At 33.8% G+C, this 18,377-nt stretch overlaps 1 protein-coding gene across 3 annotated transcripts in view; it reads right to left on the reverse strand.

The window, feature by feature from the left end:
• The window catches only part of gpc5a (glypican 5a), a 320,984-nt gene that overhangs the window by 248,428 nt on the left and 54,179 nt on the right, over nt 1-18,377 (reverse strand). For all 3 annotated transcript variants that reach the window (XM_069178958.1, XM_015363661.2, XM_015363662.2), the window contains 3 exons: nt 4,235-4,929; nt 1,118-1,251; nt 646-771 (listed from right to left, as the gene is read on the reverse strand). In XM_069178958.1, the coding sequence (XP_069035059.1) occupies nt 646-771; nt 1,118-1,251; nt 4,235-4,929 (955 nt within the window). The remainder of the gene's footprint in view (nt 1-645; nt 772-1,117; nt 1,252-4,234; nt 4,930-18,377) is intronic.

Raw genomic sequence — 18,377 nt, forward strand, 5'->3', positions numbered from 1 at the left:
AATAATGACAGCAAAGAAATAAAATAACAGCGCAGTAGGAATGCAAGACAATTTATGCAAGGTCTTAGAAGATAACAGAATAAGTGAAATGGGGCAAAAGAAGCAATAAAGTAATGGAAACTCGTCTATATAAATGGTATATCCCATGTAAGGTTACAGTATTGAATCAGGAACTGGCAGGCTGTCATGTAAAATACAAACCTATATAGTGACATCCTGGCAAGTGCACACAGATAAAGTAAAGGATGTTTTTCAAAACATGAAGTGTGCCATCAGCGTATGTGTACTGTATTTGATGAAATGTAAAACACAAGAATCTTTGACTGCCATCCAAACTAGAGCACAGTGAAAAAATGATAAAAACTGCTTACTGAATGGCATGCATTTCCAGTAGTGCTTACTTTTCCAGAAAGTAAATGTGAATAAAATAACAATGTAAGCAATTTAAAATATCACTTCCTCAAAAGTACATTTAAAGAACAATATATATAGAGAGAGATACATATGCTCTAATTGCTTTTGTAAATACAATCAAAACATAAAATCTGTCCAAAATCCTTGATAATTTCTGTATATAATTAGAAAAATACAGGTTTTCATAGGCAAGCCAGTAATTACTTTAACAAAACATGGTTGCATGCCTACCTTTTTACCACATCTGCTCCATTCCAGCATGAGAGCCCATCAGATGAAGCCAGCTCACTCACACAAAGATGATCTGCAAGTCCAGCATAAAATGTCTGGTACAGCCGCAGACTATTAATGAACTCTCTGAAATTAAATATACAAATAAACAAAAAGCTCATTTTATATTCTATTTTTTCTACTCTACTGTATACCCAAAAAGTAAAAGGAACTTTACCCACCATCTTGGATAAAAAAAAAACTCGAACAAAAAAATGTATCTTTAAAGTTTTTGATAGGATTTGATTATAGTACGTAAATCCGGTGTAAGTGGTCCAACAGGTTAGAATTACTTGAATATGGAAAATGAGGTAAAAATAAGCCTTTAATAATGTTTTAGTAAATCTTAGAAACTGTTTTTCAATACACATTCAAATGTATGCTAGGTATCCATATGCTGTATTATGATTTGCTTAAAACAAAACAATCTTACTTTCGTCTGCTGGCAAGAGATTCTTCTGTATTTCTAGGAGGAACCTTCAGAGAGACCAAATCTTTGGCATTCTCAAGTGGAGAGCCTGATGACTGTGCTGATTTTCTGTTTGGATGTCCGCACATCTTGTGTACCTACATAAGAAAGAAGTATCACACATTATAAATGTTTCATGTATTGAAATGATCCATATACTATCTACACTTAATCTCACTAAAATTCCCTTTTAAGCTTCTCTAAAAAAGACCAAGCAAGAAAAATAAATTGATATAATCTGTCAATTTTCTTACATCCAGCTGAATATCTGAAATTTACAGAATATTGCAAATGCATCTTATGGAGACTCCAAATAAATGGAGATACTGTGCTGGTATTTATTATGTCTCTTTCTCGTGATTTTCTGTATAGTAAGAGACACAGAACATAGCATAGCATACTTGTGAGTTTTCACAATCCATTCTCATCTTCGGTTATTTTTTTTTCTTCATTTTAAGGTACCTCCTAGACACCAGAATGTACCAGAAAATATAGATACTGTATATGCAGAAGGGAATTCAGCTTCCTGGCTAAACTATGCAAATTATGGAAAAATACAAGAAGGTAACCGCAACAATGTATTATATATTAGCAAAAAATAATTATAAAACTGTTATCATGTATTAACAGGCAACAGCACACCTGCGATTCATGGTTAGAAATGACTAATTTCATACAAGATAGTGGGTTATATGTGCATCCTATATACAGTAATTTAAAAAAATAGAAATCGATATATTGACCAAAAAAATTGCTTTCATGCTTTTGCAAGCACATTTCCTTGTTTAGTTCAAATGAAATATACTTCAGTTTAAATCTGCTTGTTTATTCCTGGAGCCACCTCTCTTGACAAAATCCAATACACAATAATTCAGTTGAGTCAGCAGTAGGTCCTGTGTTAGCCAAAGTGGTCCAGCAGATGGAGATATTGTGCTCCAGAACAGTCAGTTTCTGACCTTTTATAGCACTGTATATAGTACTCTCTTTAAGACATAGGTAATAACATTTGTATAGCAAATCCCTCAATCCCTCAATCCATTTTACTAGTCTAACATTCTTGTGAGATCTGCACCTTTCAACTTTATTCCAGAAAATATTAAGCAAATTTTCTGTTGCAACTGTTGAAAATTACACTGAAAAATATTTATTCCTCAACCTTCTCAGTAGATCTTACACTGTTGTATACCCAATTGGGATATCTGACAAGCACTGTCTTTTAAAGACTTTGTGTGCATGGTACTACATTGGGCATCCACATTCTTCCTGAGTTCTTCTGACTTATTTAAGACCCAGGTCAATTCTGTTGATTTTATGGAGAACTTGGAGATCATTTACTGCATGCATTCCCTGGGGGAAACTACTTTAATTCTAACTTGGGAAAACAATCAGAATTTGTTTCAAAACTACCTGTTACCAGATTTGTTGTAATTGAGATCTGTGGTGAATGTGAAGTCTTACACTGCTCTTCTGAAATTTGTAGTACAACCCTAGGAAAATCCCAAACCTTGGTTTAACAGTTGCTTTGGACTTTGGGATGCTATTCTAATTAAGATGTTTTCATTTAAAAAAGCATTTCTCGTCGAGTTCAGCAGCAGGTACCTACAGTACATGTGTATAATTTATGAATGTAATGTGTTTTGGAATTTTAGAATGCTTAAAAGTGCTAGATATCCAAGTAATTTAAAATGAGTTCAGCTTCCACCAGATACTTTTTTTTCACAGCTTCTAAATAATAACTTGATTTTCTGTCATTCCCTGGTATTTCAGATTGTACCAGAGTTGTTCCAAGCTCATTCATGTTTTTGCCATTTTTGTGATCTTTTGATTTTTCCAGTAGAAGCATGGAGATTGGTCCATGCTTCTTTTGCAGTCAATAATAACATTCTAGTATTTCTTATCTTTCATTGCATTGCTCTATATGCATTTTCAAGTTTTCCTCTAATCTGAATATTTGTGTTCAATGCATTAATGAACAGAGGCTTGCAAAACAATTAGGAATCACTTTGTCTAGTTATTGTATAATAGTCGTATATATTTTTTTTTATAATGGTGGCATGTGTGTCTGACTGACATCAGTTGATGACAGAAAAATCAAAGTTTTAGGGTTTTCCCCTAAAAGCAACATTTTAGGGGAAAATCTTAAAACAACTGCCAGTGAATTTACTGACAACCTTCAATGTGCAGGGTGAAGGTATCAAAATCCACAATTCACAGAAGAGTGAGAGAGCAGAATCACAAATATTACACTGCAAGATGTAAACCTCTCATCGTCCCTGAGAACAGAAAAACCAGATTAGAATTTGCTCAGATGCACAAAAGTGAACCAGGAGAGTTATGATAAAGTTTTATAGACAGATGAGCATGATACAACTTTACAAAAGCGATGGAAAAGGGTATAGGGTGGAGAGAGGAATTGCAGATGCTCTCAAGAACAACACCTCGTCTGTGAGGCATGGTGGAGGTAATGTCATGTTTTGGTTTTGAAGACTTCTTCAGGCGTATACATTGCCGATTACACAGTTAATGAAGGCTCCAGAGACTCTACAATGTTGTTGGTTTTTACTCTTCTGATCTGCTTTTTGGCATTGAATTAACCTTGAATTGTATTTTATTAAATGGTTGTTTTATCGTGCATTTTTATTAAGAAGCCAGAAAATGCAATATATCTAGTCTAACCTCACCAAAAAAAAATAAAAAATAAATTAAAATGGCTACAAACATTAAACTAGATTATTCCTTTATATTTTTTATATTTGATGTGTTTGGGTTAGCAAATAATTTGGAGGTTCTGCACCTATGTGATGTTTATTCACCCAAAAAAATGAATAAGCCACTTTATCCTTTTCAATATATAATATACAACATGTTACAATAATGTCCAATGAAGTCACAGTATAATATATAAATATATAATAACGCAATTGAAGAAAATAATCATTTTCTATCATACTCATTAATTAATATCATACCACTATGATATTTCTATCATAAATAATTAATATTAAAGTGATATCCTACACCATTGTGTTTTTAATATACTGTATGAATGGGTGGTTTTGTATTTAAAGCTTATGTTCTTACCTGAACTGACAGCTTTGGTCCATTTATTTGAGCATGCATTATAGCATCATTCACAAGTGAATGCAAGTTAAGCAGTACTTGTTCAACGTCATAACTTCCATGCATGCTATTTGACACTTCCTCCAAAGACCTTACATACTCCCTCCAGTGACTGTCAATCTCTGCCATGTTGGCCAGGCATCCTCTGATCACATTTAGACAGTATCCCATACAAGGTTTGCTTTGTGTCAGCCCTTGGCAATGGGGGCAGTACTGCATCTTGAGTAGTGCTCTTTTGCACTCCTTTGTGTATTGCAAGTGGTCTGTGGTGTTAATAACTTCAATTCCCAAATTCAAGGCCTGTAAGAAAACACGTCCTGGTAGCATAGATCTTCCTATTTGTCCAACTGCCAACTTGGGAAAGTTTCCAAAGGGATTCAGGTCCCTTCTTGTCATCCGTATGCATTCAGCATAGTTAATCGTTATATCTGTCAAGCCAGGGTTTATAAGGTGGTTGTAAACCAAAGGGAACAGGCTATCGAAAAATCTGTTGACAAAATCCTCAACGCTGACCTCAGAGCCCAACACAAAAAGTCCTACATCTGTAAAGAGTTCCTTAACAGATCCAGCAGCATCCGCAGCCATGTTTCTGTATGTTGTGCGAAACAATGTATTTGTGTGGTTCTCAGCATGCCGGATGAGTGTTTCAAATGTTTCTGAAAAAAAGAAGACTTCTATTAGGTGTTTTGAAAAGTGAGAGCACATGATTTTAAAACAATATTCATTACACAACTTGAGTATTCTAAAGCTCAACAGACAAGAAACTATGCAAAACTTGTGGAAGTGCATTTCACTTTGTGAAATTACTTTTCTTTTAAGTAGATATATTCCAAAGAAATGTGGAGTTTCTCAAAGTAAGAACTTGTTGTACTTCTTGTGTGATTTCTTACTTTTTTTGCACCTTATGAAAAAATGTCTGCCCACAATATATTTTCAGTTTTGCATTGAAAAACAAGCTAAAGAAAAACCCAAGTATTATTTTTAAAATGCAAAACATGTTAAATCACCTCTTGAAACAGATGTCCTTAAACTGAATGATATAAATTTTGGCATTCAATATATTCTAGGGCATCAAGTTGCATCAAGCCCAGTGAAACTGAATTGCATAATTTGTCTCTCTGAGCATGTGAGTACTTATAAGCATTACCTTAATGTGAAGGCCTGTTAAGAATGTGAGAACCATTTAAAATAATGTAGTCTCCAGCCAGTGATATGGTAAAGAAGATACTTCATATTACTACATATTATTCTTATATTATGTACAATACAGTGGTGTGAAAAAATGTTTGCCCCCTTCCTGATTTCTTATTTTTTTTGCATGTTTGTCACACTGAAATGTTTCAGATCATCAAAAAAATTGAAATATTAGACAAAGGTAACACAAGTAAACACAAAATGCAGTTTTTAAATGAAGGTTTTTATTATTAAGGGAAAAAAAATCCAAACCTACATGGCCCTGTGTGAAAAAGTGATTGCACCCTAAACCTAATAACTGGTTGGGCCACCCTTAGCAGCAACAATTGCAATCAAGCGTTTGCGATAACTGGCAATGAGTCTTTTACAGCGCTGTGGAGGAATTTTGGCCCACTCATCTTTGCAGAATTGTTGTAATTCAGCCACATTGGAGGGTTTTCGAGCCTTAACCGCTTTTTTAAGGTCATGCCACAACATTTCAATCGGATTCAGGTCAGGACTTTGACTAGGCCACTCCAAAGTCTTCATTTTGTTTTTCTTAAGCCATTCAGAGGTGGACTTGCTGGTGTGTTTTGGATCATTGTCCTGCTGCAGAACCCAAGTGCGCTTCAGCTTGAGGTCATGAACAGGTGGCCGGACATTCTCCTTCAGGATTTTTTGGTAGACAGCAGAATTCATGGTTCCATTTACCACAGCAAGTCTTCCAGGTCCTGAAGCAGCAAAACAGCCCCAGACCATTACACTACCACCACCATATTTTACTGTTGGTATGATGTTCCTTTTCTGAAATACTGTGTTACTTTTACGCCAGATGTAATGGGACACACACCTTCCAAAAAGTTCAACTTTTGTCTCGTCAGTCCACAGAGTATTTTCCCAAAAGTCTTGGGGATCATCAAGATGTTTTCTGGCAAAACTGAGATGAGCCTTTATGTTCTTTTTGCTCAGCAGTGGTTTTGTCTTGGAACTCTGCCATGAAGACCATTTTTGCCCAGTCTCTTTCTTATGGTGGAGTCATGAACACTGACCTTAACTGAGGCAAGTGAAGCCTGCAGTTCTTTGGATGTTGTTGTGGGTTTTTTTGTGACCTCTTGGATGAGTCGTCACTGTGCTCTTGGGGTAATTTTGGTCGGCCGGACACTCCTGGGAAGGTTCACCACTATTTTCGCCATTTGTGGATAATGGCTCTCACTGGGGTTCGCTGGAGTCCCAAAGCTTTAGAAATGGCTTTATAACCTTTTCCAGACTGATAAATCTCAATTTATCTGTTTCTCATCTGTTCCTGAATTTGTTTGGATTGCAGCATGATGTCTAGCTTTTGAGGATCTTTTGGTCTACTTCACTTTGTCAGGCAGGTCCTATTTACTGTAAGTGATTTCTGGATTGAGAACAGGTGTGGCAGTAATCAGGCCTGGTTGTGACTAGAGAAATTGAACTCAGCTTTCCAAAGATGTGATAAACCACAGTTGATTTATGTTTTTACAGGGGGGGCAATCACTTTTTCACACAGGGCCATGTAGGTTTGGATTTTTTTTTCCCTTAATAATAAAAACCTTCATTTAAAAACTGCACTTTGTGTTTACTTGTGTTATCTTTGTTTAATATTTCAATTTGTTTGATGATCTGAAACATTTCAGTGTGACAAACATGCAAAAAAATAAGAAATCAGGAAGGGGGCAAACACTTTTTCACACTACTGTATATATACTACTTAGTAACTCGTGATGTAGTGTTGATTTCCACCTCTATATATAACATGTACTGTATGTACTGTACATATGAATTGTTTTTACTTTTTGTAATCAGACATGTTACAACAGTCTGGAAGTTAATTCTAGTGATTCAAGATCCTAAATAAATTGCAAAACTAACTCTCCCTTAAAATGCTTTATCTAATTTTTATCTTTGTTGTATCCAAGTATATCTGATTAGCATTCCCACATAATGATCTTTGACTCCCATTCTATATCCTCTACAAACAGCAGAAAAGAAGGAATGATTTTAAATAGATCTCATATCAAGCATGCAAATTATTTAATTACTTTTTATTAGCAAGTGTACAAACATGTAAAATAGGTTTTCTAAAAAATATATATATTTTAACTTCATGTACTAACAATGACTTCTAATTTGTCATATGAATCTGACAATATACAGCTTTTAATAAATAAAACAATTAAGAGTTCAAGCTTGTACTTTATAAAGCTCCAAGTTTATCTTTAATTCAACATTTTAAACAATTCTGAACACTTGAAGGCCACACTTCATGTACACAAACTGAAAATTTTCGGATTTTAATTTTAGCATGCAAAGACAAACAACAAATTAATGATATAAATGAATGATAAATGAAAAATACGCATCCTTTCCAGTTAAAATCCTTATATTCGATGAAATTGTTTACATCTAAACATATAGTTGTCTCAAGAGATAAAGCTGAAAGTTATTATTATATATTAAGTCAGAAAAAGATTTCAGAAGCAATCTTTGTTTTCCTTGTTGTAAAGAGCACTCTCCCTTTGAAGTTAATATGAGTTTTAAGGTTTGATTTTACTTGCTAGAAAAAAAAGATATTTACATTTACAGAAATGTTTACTATATCTACACCAGTTGCAATTGCTTAAGTCTGAACACCATCTTTAAAAAAATGTAAAGATATCACCATGCCAACTGCTACTGGGTGCAGCCAATCTGGGAAGTAACAAGACTTTTTAAACACATTTTAATGAAAATAATTACTTTATAGAACTGGCTCAATAGAAAAATGTTGCAAAATCCAGATACAAAAATATAGAATATATAGAAAGGAATAAGTAATAGAAATGTAATTTAATGTTGGTTCATGAATAATTTCAGATGTTAAAATGCCCAGTTAGCTTATCTGTACTATCTGCAAACTAACATATAGTATGTCATTCATAAGACACTTGTTCAGTAGATTTTATTTTATTTTCAATCAACACGTATAGCCTAATGTTAATACTGTATAAAAATCCTTCTTTGAAAAAAATGTACCAAGTTTAATTTATACCATTTACAACTCCAGATTAAAATATGACTTTGCATGTTTGTACTGTACCTTACAAAATATTGAAAATATTAATTCATCTTGCAGTCAGGTGTAACTGTTAATTACTATAGGGTCAATTAAAATACAAAGCATTAATTACAACAGAAACTGGCCAAAGAGAACTGGAACAATGTACACTCTTCGCTGACTTTTAATCAGTTTCAGCTGTGCAACATTTCAGATGGCAAAATAGAGTCCTTATCAAGTCTCAGTGACTGTTCCCAGTGAGAGTAATTCAGATAGTCATGAACTGAAGTTAATCCTCTCAGACTATTCATGACCTTGGATAAAGATCCTCCTGTAATGAGTTATGTATCTGCCAATTAGTGGAGATGGAAAAAAAAAACTATATCACTTCACCAGTCTCAAAGCACATGATCTGGGGTCTACAAACTTCTAATATGTACCTGTAATGGTAAAAAAAAATGGAAATACCTGAATAAATGATGGACAACAAATATTTTGAAAGGAAGGGCTTCCACACAAGTTTTCCTCATATTATTTAAGCAAATATCAACCCAGCATGTTTGGGAATAAAAAAAAATGTTGGACAGGCCTGGTGCCTATGACTATAGCTATCATGGCTATAAGAAGAAGCCACAGTGGCATTGAAAAAAGGGTGCCTGTTATGACGAATTTGGTAGAAACTTCAGTGACCCTGCTGATGTTTTAGAAGCAATGGTTTGTAAGATGATGTAAGCCTGGAACCTAGAGGGAAACACCTAATCTGCAAAGGCAAACTGAGGGCTTGAATCATACAGTATTCTTCAGTAAGCTTATACAATCAATCCATAAATTAAATCTTTACCATTCTGCATCACCTGTGAGAAGAAGAACCTCTATATTTCACAGGGAGTCAGTATAATTTACTGTACATAGAACAAGTATTCCAACATTGCCGATGCAGTGTAGCTTTACTTAGCACAAGACCTGAAGAATTAGCACAAGAGCTGCAGAAGTCTATTTATAACCTTAGTACTTGGTACTAAAGTATTTAAGTGAATTACTGTCTATGAATATTTCAACATAAGCCAGAGAAAAAGGATTAAGGTGTATCTTACACCTTGTTATGAAGGTGGGTGAAACCGTTCACCCAGTGAAACAACACTGGGTGAAACGTTTCACAATTTTTTTAAGTCCACCAGAAGTTTGATTTCACTAACATCAACAACACCAAACTCGACAACTTTATACATTTGATGTTGAGCAGCTGTGAACTATGAGTAGACCTCAGTCTTGACACCTTAGCTAAAAAGCAAAGTACCCACTCAGTTTCAGATTCCTTCTTCAATATATACTATATACTTGCACTACTATATATTCACTGGCTGTGTATTTGTCATTCTCTGTCGACTGCTGTCTAGGAGTCATGCCTTTCACACATAATACTCTATTAATTACTCGAGCAGCATTAAGATAATATGATAAAATAATGCACTGCATCACTTTAATCTACGTTTCATCTATGTTTGGGTGGTAACTGTTCCATGTAATCTTACCAATTAAAAACATCTTCCAACAAAATGACTGGCTAAAAAGCTCCATAAATCTCAACACATAAAAACATCCTACTTTTCCCAGTCTACATTGTGATGACATGATGTATAAGCAAACGTTTTTAGTTAATAATGTTTGGATTAAATTTTCTATTTAACCAATTCAAGCTTTTGGTGTTATATGGTTTTGGTGTTAGACGGGTTATAACAGTTTCAAGTATGCCAATCGGACAGTGTTGGTCTTGCCACGTGGACATGAAAATACAAGGACAGCAGCACTCCTGACTGACTAATCCAAAACTTGTGATTAGCCCTCTTAGTCTGTTAGTTTTAAATCTTCGCTGCGCAAACCAAGTACTATAACCAGGCTTCAAGTGGTGGTGTTATTTTTTCCAGGTGGCATCAGTATTTTTTTAATTCAGACAGCAAGGAATTCTTGAAATTGTCATGCTACAGACTTTTTATCAAAGGAGTGTCTAATATAAGTGCTAGTTGCACTGCTTTTCAGAGCCACTGTTTACATTTGGCTTTGAAAGCAATGATCTACTCAGAAACAGAGCAGGAATTCATCAAAGCTTCACTTGGTATGGCATATGTGTGTGAGAGTCTATGTGTTTATTTTTCTTTCCTGAATCCAGGGTCACTTGAAACACATTTGTAATAACACTTTTAAATAGTAGCTATTTTTCCTTTGCCGCCGTTAAATTCATTAAAACTGTTTTTGCCTGGTATCTAAAGTATCGTTAATTTCTCCTCAAACTACAATTTTTTGTGAGAAAAATAAATAGTAAATAATAAGTTCTCTGCTAGTTCCATGGAATTCTTTATTTTACTTAGTGCTATTGATTGGGCTCATTTGTACTCAAATAGATTCACATATTCACAGTTTTTAGATTAAGATTAAACCAGAAAACTGTCAAGGAATATTGGATCTGAAAGAGCTGTGTGGGAAGGGAAAGGTTGCATTTATTTTAAATCATATCCTAATCAAAGACATTAATAAAATATTACACTACATTTTTTAAATTAAATGAACATTATTTCATTTTTTTCATTTATTTCAGTGAATTTTGGATAAACATCATTTGTTATATTATTTGTTTTTTTCCTGATCACAGGAACTCCAATCCACCATTTCTGCTTTATTTCTTTGTTACTTCTCTTGCCAGAATCAAATGTTCTGTGGATATTTTGGGAGGTGCGGTTGTACAGTGCTGGAAGGTCAAAGCAGGTTTTCTGTAACTTTTTTTGTAAGTTGTTCGAGTCCACCAGAAAATCATTAACCTTCTACACTTCCTGACAGCTATGTCACACTGTTCAAGTACTGTACTGTATGTCTGAGAATTCAGACTTAAGATTTTTTATTTCTGTATGCAGAAAGATTAGAAAAGTGGCTTGTATTTTAAAGGGTCCAACTTAAAAAAGCGTTCTCTTCTTTGCACCTCTTGCAAAACTAACACACAAAAATATGCTTTCAGAATCTTTTCCAAAAGCTTTTTAACATTTTGCTTCAGGATAGGCACAAATAATAAAAGAGCAAAACAAATTTGGTATGATTTAAAGTGCTTGACATTGAAAGTTGTATAATATTGTTTTATGTAAGAAATACATACAGGAAATGAACGCAAAAGATCCTCTACATCTCTGGAAACTGCTCTGATTGATCTTCAGCCAAAATAACGAAGCAAATGTCTTCCTATGGATATGAAAGGAAATTAAATGAACAATAGCTATCTCAAATAAGATGCTATGTTTGAAATGCAGATACTGGACATTTAAAAAGCACTGCAATATCACTGCTTCTTATATTCTGCCTCAAAACAATTTTAAACTTTTGTTGCTAGTACACAAAAGGTGTAAGTGGAAAACTGATTTATTTCCTTTACCAGCTACACCTTCTATTATTCAGTTTGGCCTGAAAATTTCAAGATTAGAACAGAGCTACTAGGATTTAATTAAAGTGGGAATATATTTGTATTTAAAAGATAATAATTCTGACAGAAACCAAGGCCTAGCAGGTGAAGATTTTGAGAATTTTACTTTTTTTTTACTTTAATTTATTCTCAAGAATGCTTCTGTTTTCTGTATTATTAAATGAGACATCTAATAATTTACTATAAATATATTCTTAAGAATCATTAATGTGAATCTGAAATACCAAGAAACAGTTTAACCTACAGTGAAAAAAGCAGGACAGTGAGAATCACAATTACTCACGGAGTGAATGTGAATTCCTTCCAGTCCTATCAAAGTACAAGATGACATTATTGTACAATCCTGGTATTAAACTTTGTCTTTATGTTACCTCAGACAACTAGAAAATAGGTTTAAAGACTTATTGTTGCTGCTTTGTTGTGTTGTTTTTTTAAAATAAAATTGTCTCTTTTTTGTTTTATGGAAAAATATCAAAGACAAAATCAAATAAATATAAAATACCTGGTGATAGTGCTGTATGTCCTATTCACAGATCATACTTTAAACCCACTTAGCTAGGACATTTTGACATCTATGATATCACATATAAAACTAACAACTGATTTCAACTCTCAGTGACCTTTGAAAAGGAGACAACTTCTAAAATATTTTTGTATTTCTCAGCTATATCAAGCAGCACGGTGGCACAGTAGTAAACATTGATGCCTTGTGGCCTTGGGACCCTGGATTCAATTCTGGACTTAAGATAATTTCTTCATGGAGTTTGCATGTTCTCCCTAGGTTCATGTGGGTTTAAAATGGGTGCTATGGTTTCTTCCCACAGTCTAAAGACATACAGGTAGGTTAATTGGCTTCTAGGAAAATTGTTCCTGGTACAAGTGTCTGCATGTTTGTGTCTGTGTGAGCCCTGCAATGGATTGGCGTACTGCCCTGGTGTATCCTACCAGTGCTTGCTGGGTTAGGGTCAAGCTCCCCTGAGACCCTGTATTATTTTAATAGTACAAACTTTAGACCGTCCATTATTAAAATCAGTATCATTTCCCAATGATTAAAATGCTCAATTGCAATAGATTGTCATTTTCAGACAAAATGCTTAATTCTTTCATCAGCTGCAGTCATGATAGTGTATGCCTTTTGAAACTGAAGCAGTAGTTCAGTACAAATTGTAGTTTGTGAAACCACAGTTTGTGTGAGACGTTAATCAATATGCAACAAATTGACTCATGCTAGCATTCTATAATTTCATAGGATTTATGTATGTCTTGAATGTCTTGACAGACAAAATCAGGTTACCGTGAGCACTTCATTAAATGAAGTATTAGGTAGCTTAGGTAGCAGTCTGTATTGTTTTTTATTATTATACAGAAGGATACTCTTTGATTTACAGTTCTAATTTTAGTTTTCTTCTCTTTCTTCTCTTCTTATTGCATAAAAAGAAATATTCAAAAATACATTTCTTCTTAAAATGTATTAAGCACTTAAGTAATAACAAAGAAAAAATTGAAGTCTCTAAGTCTCATTCAAAATGAAAAAATATTTAAAATAATCACCGCAATATTTAATGTATGTACAGGATATCATCAACACCTCAAAATTGCTTTGGGCAATGATCCATTATGAAACAATAATAGAGAAAATTAACATTATTATTTGAAATATAAAGTGGTTATGAATGGGAATTTGAGAGTTAACTAGTCAAGCAACAATGAATTTACTGTAGCAGTACAATGAGAGGTATAGTTTAAGATGTTTAAATATCTCCTCATGTTTGATATATTTGTTCTGAAATATTTCCTAAACTTAAGAAAATTTTACATGTATCTAGGGAATAAAGAATAAAACAAATTGATTTATGGAACATTTGCTAGGGTAGGAATAATTGAGGCAGGACATGAGTGCTCTGGTTATGGGAAATGTTTCCAGAAAAGCATCATATTATACTTGTGTCAATCTGATTTATTCCAAAGATTATGTTAGTGAGCAGTTAGAGTATGCCAGCTGTTTCCTTTCATGGATTGTTTATTGTCTATCACTGTGCAGTTGGTCTTTAAAAATGATATTTTCCATAAGTAATTTACATTCCAAGATAAATTTTATCTTTTCACTTCCGACAACACAAAGTGTAATCTTGCATTTGACATTTTATTCAACAACTAAACTAATTTTAACCTGAAAATCCAAGATTGCACAACTACTGTATCTGCATTTTGAAATAAAATTCAATGTCACCTTCCTAGGATTTAAGAGTCCTGCACATGAATATATGTGAAAATGATCTGTAGTATCTTTGAACATGATATAAGGTACTCCTGTCCTGTTGAAAGTATCTACCAAAGAGGTATATACAGTACTTGGAAGTTTAACCCTTATTATTACTTGCAAAGTAGTAAAAAAAACATAAGTAGTTATAGTACTTAATCTCCCCTTAAACTTCAAATGAGACATTTTTTTCATCATTTAGTTTCTCGCACATTTTTTGGAATTGTTGAGCTTATGCTTTAACACGGCTCACAAAAATGAAGAAGAATGTTTCTGTTTGCAGAGGAGAAATAAGGCACTCATTGCAAAACAAAACACTTAAAGATTAAACAAGTAATCCCAAAGGAACACAGGTCTTTCATAATTAGCTTTCTTTGGAGTCAAACAGTAGCAGGCTTTGGCACAAATTAATGTTAAGGGCACAAAGGGTGAGTAAAGGAAGTAAAAAAAGTCAGTGTCAGGTATCCAGTTTGGCCACCAAGCCTTTAAATTGGATGAAAAGAGCCTTCATTCTTGCTGGCTACTAAAAATCCTACTGAAATTATACTAAATGTAAGATGCCTGTAGTGGTATAATGAGCACCAAGCAGTGATTAATTCCCCTCTGAAAAGTAAATAGAAAGAGTTAAATAAATTTTTCAGCTATGGAGAAATACATTTCCACAGTTATTCATAGTAATTTATTTTGTAAAGCTCAATAAACCCCAGAAATCACAAAAGGCTATGCCTTTTGGTGTTATGGCAATATCTTTAGATGTTAACTGTAGAAAAAATCCAAGAAATATCTACAGTAGCTTTGATGTGAATAATCTTAGAATAAATAAAAAATAAAAAACCTTTTCCTATTTTTATAGAATTTTCTCAAAATTATAGATCTCATTTGGGTTCTATAAACTTTTGTTGACGACTGTGTATACAGAACATGTATCTGTGTAGTTTGTTAGGAGATTGATGATCTAGATTTGTTTGATTTATAAATTTTTCAGAATACAAGAAGAACATATTTTTTTTTCTAAATCCATCTCCACCCACCTCAGTAGCACTCACTTGACTAAGGACCCCCAAAATATGATGAAACAGCTACAATAGATCAGAAATTTAATTGGCTTCGATTGCATCAGCAGAAACACTACAAGCCATGGATTGGCACCAAAAATCAAGAAAGGCCAGGATCCAGTGATGCCAGGAGAGGGACTGGGGAGGCTGACAACACAGTGCCAACAATGCAGCCAGCCAGATCCAATTCTGCTGTGACAGGCCCAGCTTAGGACCATCAACTAGCAATAGTACAAAGTTTGGACTGGAAATTATTACAAATAAAGAACAAAAAGAAAGAGACCTATTAAGAATGTACCACTTCCAAACACTCCCAAAATGTGTAAAAACCACCAACTCCCACCCTGGAAAGAACACACACAGAGGACAGGGAAATAACTTTACATGTTAATCTCTACAAGGGATCTCTTTATGAAGGAAATTTAAGTGGACTGTTCAGTGTTTAGGATTTTTGTAAGTAGAATTTGTATCAATACAAATATTTTAAAGATTTTTCCAAGAAATGGCTCTTTGACTTGAAATGAAACATCATTTTTGCCCATGAGGTTAAACATATTATGCACTAGGTGCTTATACAACCTTGACTCCCAGGTGATGCTTTAGGCTTATACTGCAAGATGAAGCCATATATACAAAAAGAAAAAGAAGCCTGGAAGCTCATATTGCAATTGCAAGTCCTGGATCAGAAAGTCCTGGAATCTTTTAGAATATGAATACTTTTGTGACTTCAATGTAAAAACAGTAAGGGCAATTACGTGTTAGGTGTTTCTGATTATGGAAAATGGTAAAATATGCATTCCATGTCTTCAGGGAATTTAGTTCAAGTAGGCAGCTGCGTCAGCATGCATAGGCTGGAAAGGAACACACCTGAAGAAGGCTCCACAGCCGAAATGTTGTATCTCTTTTCTTTTTAGCATGGAATAAACCTTTACTTGTTCCTTCAGTGAATTTATGCATCTTTCTACTAAAATCTACCCTACAATGTCCAAGAAGTACTTCAGGATAAAGTTTAGAATTAGCCCTGTTCAGAACTGACCACTTATATGGACCAAGCTTTCTTCAAGTAGATGCCAAGATTCAAGTGTGCAGACAATACCTAGGTACAGAAGGAAAATATAATGATTGACATAAACAGGCCTCACATGCACCTTGCATGCTGCAGAGTGAATTTAAACTGTTCAAGATTTAAGAATTTAAGATTCTTAAATATGCAAAACAGTCGAACAGTATACATTGTTCTAATATTATAACACTGTTCAGTAAAAAGAAAGTTAATCTGCAGAACCATAAGTATTACCTAACTCATCTGTCAATATTTCCACAAGATTCAAGGTTTACCAAGATGAAAAGCAACAGATGTCATGGTAAACAACATGAGTATTCAGCAATTGCTCAATGCTATTATATGTGTCTGTACAATGGTTAGTGATGAAAGTTATGTTGTCCTGTCCTTTTTTATCTGACCATGTTAAGAGTCAACATTTGCCTTTCATAAACAAATAATAATGTTGCATCACAGGGCTTTGTTAGCGAAAAATCAAAGAGATAAAACTGAAATGTAGAATACAAATGATAAATTAGTTTTAGTTAAACAGATGTACAGTAAATCAGAACTAAGTTAATAAGTAATATGAGTCTAGATGGTCTATTCTGGTCATCCACTTTTGCCTTAAAATGATTTCCTTGAAAAACACCATGTCATAACCCTACAAACAAATTGTAATAGATGTAGTTAAACCAGATGTAGCTTATGATTTTAGCATTTTCCATTCCTTTTATCTAATTATCATTTTCTGTAAAATACAAAGAAAAATACTTCAGTATAAGGGATAAGATGTTGGGAAGTAAATATTATACTTTACTTTTAAACTGCAGTAAATGTGAAAATATATTCCACACTAACCTAAAACAAACAAAAAAGCATTCAAAACTACATTATCAGAGTGATGAGACATCTGATATAAACATTTTCACATTAATCCAAATCATAGGAATATCAAAGAAATAAAGTGTTTTTATGCCTGGAAATTGTGATATAATTTCAAGATAATGAAGCACGTATTTACATTTAAATTGGCAAGATGGGAAGAAGACTGGCTGACCATTTCAAACAACACTCCAGAGGAGTGAGGATCAAAGATCTCTTCAAGCCAGTACCTTCACCTTTCACCTCTACCAGCCATAATTTCACAGGCCTTTCTGTTTACGTCCCTTTAAAGGAATTTCAGGACTCCTACTCCAGAAAGACACTGGAAGATTATAACAAAACTTGGATCTCACCTTCCCCCTTCTCTCAATGTTAATTGACTAATTTCTTTTAAAAACCTCTCCATTCATTTACAGATTTCAGCTTTTCACACCTCACCCCCAGATCTCCCTTTGTTTGGACACTCTTTTGCATCTACTTTGTAATTTGTTCCCCTGTTCTTTATATCTCTGATACCTTCCTCTGTAGCAGTCTAGATGGTATGTAAAGAAGTAAAGAAGCATGCTTTAAAGTATGATCAGTATATCATACTTACAGAATATAACTATACAATTCAGTCTTTTCTTCATATGACTCAGAATTTTCTTCTTTTGAAACAGATTATGTTAGGATTGGAGGTCAAACATCAGCTTTGCTTTTGGGTTATGAAAATGCAAAGCAGATTATTGCAGATCATTAGAGACCACCTTTTAATTTGCCAACCATTTTACAACTATTGTATTTACTATGTTATTTTAATACCTGTTAAACTAATTACATGTTTTTTTACTTCTGTTGCCCAGAGTCATTAATTATTTCAGTAGAAATCAGACAGTAATAGAATGTGTTACATAAATAATTATTTTCTAAGCCATGTTTTATATACTGTATGTTTTGTTTATTCTTTTACAATTTGTTTTCTACACAACTTCTGTGCAGTGATGAGTCACCTGGCCAGGCGATCATTACAAATAAGAATTTCTTCTCAATAAGATCATCAGGATGGTTCTATAACTTTCAGTCTAAAATATAAAATATCTTTTATGCTGAAGGCATTATAGTACAATGATAGAGCAATACTGAATGGGTCCCGAATTCAGTTTTAAGATGTGTGGCAAACTGTCACTAG

This window comes from Lepisosteus oculatus, chromosome 15 (assembly GCF_040954835.1).
Source record: "Lepisosteus oculatus isolate fLepOcu1 chromosome 15, fLepOcu1.hap2, whole genome shotgun sequence".
In the NCBI taxonomy this organism is placed as follows: domain Eukaryota; kingdom Metazoa; phylum Chordata; class Actinopteri; order Semionotiformes; family Lepisosteidae; genus Lepisosteus; species Lepisosteus oculatus.